Source organism: Myotis lucifugus, unplaced genomic scaffold (genome assembly GCF_000147115.1).
Source record: "Myotis lucifugus unplaced genomic scaffold, Myoluc2.0 scaffold_19, whole genome shotgun sequence".
Lineage (NCBI taxonomy): Eukaryota > Metazoa > Chordata > Mammalia > Chiroptera > Vespertilionidae > Myotis > Myotis lucifugus.
In genome coordinates, this window is record NW_005871067.1 from 1,951,223 (window position 1) to 1,953,055 (window position 1,833).

Genomic DNA, 1,833 nt, shown 5'->3' on the forward strand with positions numbered 1-1,833 from the left:
GGAGAGAGGAGGTTAAGATTTCAATGGAAGGTCTTGTATGCATGCTTATGAGCTTATTCGGTGTTCTTCGGCCCCTGGGGGGTAGGGGAAGCCGGGGTTTTTTCAAGGGCGGGGGGGGGGGGGAAGGACATATATGTAATACCCTTTGTAATGCTTTAAGCAATTAAAAAAAAACAGAAAAAAAATACAGCAAGTACATCTGAGGAGATGTGACGATTAGTTCACACTCCCTGGGAAACAGGATGGGTAGAAGTGAGTTATACAGTACACTTGCTATATCACCTTCTTCATAAATCAGCCACTCAACCTGTGCTGCCAGGGGCTTATTAAAACTGGGGGGTAAGGCTTGTGTTTCTCATTTTCCTGTTTTCAATAACGTTCAGTGTTCAATTCTTTTTTTTTTCTTATTAAAAAATTAATTTCTTCTGTAAATCACTTGAATTTCATGTCTGAATAATTTCAGTATTATTTCCTATAATGTAACCAGTGGGTGTTAGAACCATAAAAATATTTACATAGCAGCACAATTTACAATAGCTAAGACTTGGAAACAGCCTAAGTGCCCATCAGCAGATGAGTGGAGTAGAAAACTGTGGTACATCTACACAATGGAATACTATGCTGCTGTAAAAGGGAAGGAACTCCTACCATTTGCAACAGCATGGATGGAGCTGGAGAGCATTATGCTAAGTGAAATAAGTCAGTCAGAGAAAGATAAATATCACATGATCTCACTCATTTGAGGATCATAATGAACAACATAAACTGATTAACAAAAATGGATCCAGAGACAGAGAAGCATTGATCAGATTCTCAAACCTCAGAGGAAAGGTAGGGGAGGGTGAGGGGAAGGGGGAGAGATCAACCAAAAGACTTGTATGCATCCATATATAAGCATAACCAATGGACAGAGACAGAATGGGGGTGAGGGCATGTACGGGAGTGGGGTGGGGGGGGGCCATAGGGGGATATGGACACATATTTAATACCTTAATCAATAAATAAAATATAATAAAATAAAATTACTGAATTAAATAGTCATTGCTTATGTTCCCTTTGGAATCCTAGCATCTCCAGGCTCCAGCACTTGCTTAGCTGCTACGAGTCCGGTGAACCAGTGTTCCTGGGAGAGCGCTATGGCTACGGTCTGGGCACTGGCGGCTACAGCTACATTACAGGAGGAGGAGGGTAACTATGAGCATGGCTTTCTGCTAATTCTCTCCACATTACACTTCTGTTTCTGGATGCAGGGCTGGGTCTTCTGGTGGTGCTCTGTAAGCTCTATAAATGGTAGCTGGAAGTGATCAATTCGTTAACCATAGTAAGTAATATTTTGTATCTTGAAGAGACAATATAAAAATGTATGTCAAGGTATTTGGTAGAAATGTCCCTGTAGTAATGCTTGCTTCTGGGTAGCCAGTTAGTTTTTATTGTCTGTTTAAATGGAAAAATAATTGGATATAGATTTTATTTTATTTTCAGAAAACAAGTCATCAGATTTTTAAATGATCTAGTTCTGACAAATCATATTTGGGAAAAGAGTAGTGTAGAAGTTTAGACTCAAGCAATTAAGTGATGCTTGTATAGGATTAATAGGTTTCAAGTAACAGTTAAAATCAAAGGTTGGGCGTTGTTTTCTAAGATTTTTATTGACTTTTAGAGAGAGAGGAAGAGAAACATCAATGCATCAATGGGACACTGATACATTGATCAGCTACCTCCCTCCCACATGCCCTCACTGAGGCTTGAGGCTGAAACCCAGGCACATCCCCTGACCAGAAACTGAACCGACAACTGCCCTCGTACCTTAGTTATTAAGTACTAGAGGCCTGG

General features: G+C 40.2%; 1 protein-coding gene across 1 annotated transcript in view; it reads left to right on the forward strand.

The window, feature by feature from the left end:
• B3GLCT (beta 3-glucosyltransferase) overlaps positions 1-1,833 on the forward strand; it is a 93,410-nt gene that overhangs the window by 77,329 nt on the left and 14,248 nt on the right. Inside the window, exon 11 of the mRNA XM_023751298.1 lies at positions 1,069-1,188. Coding sequence (XP_023607066.1) covers positions 1,069-1,188 — 120 coding nt within the window. The remainder of the gene's footprint in view (positions 1-1,068; positions 1,189-1,833) is intronic.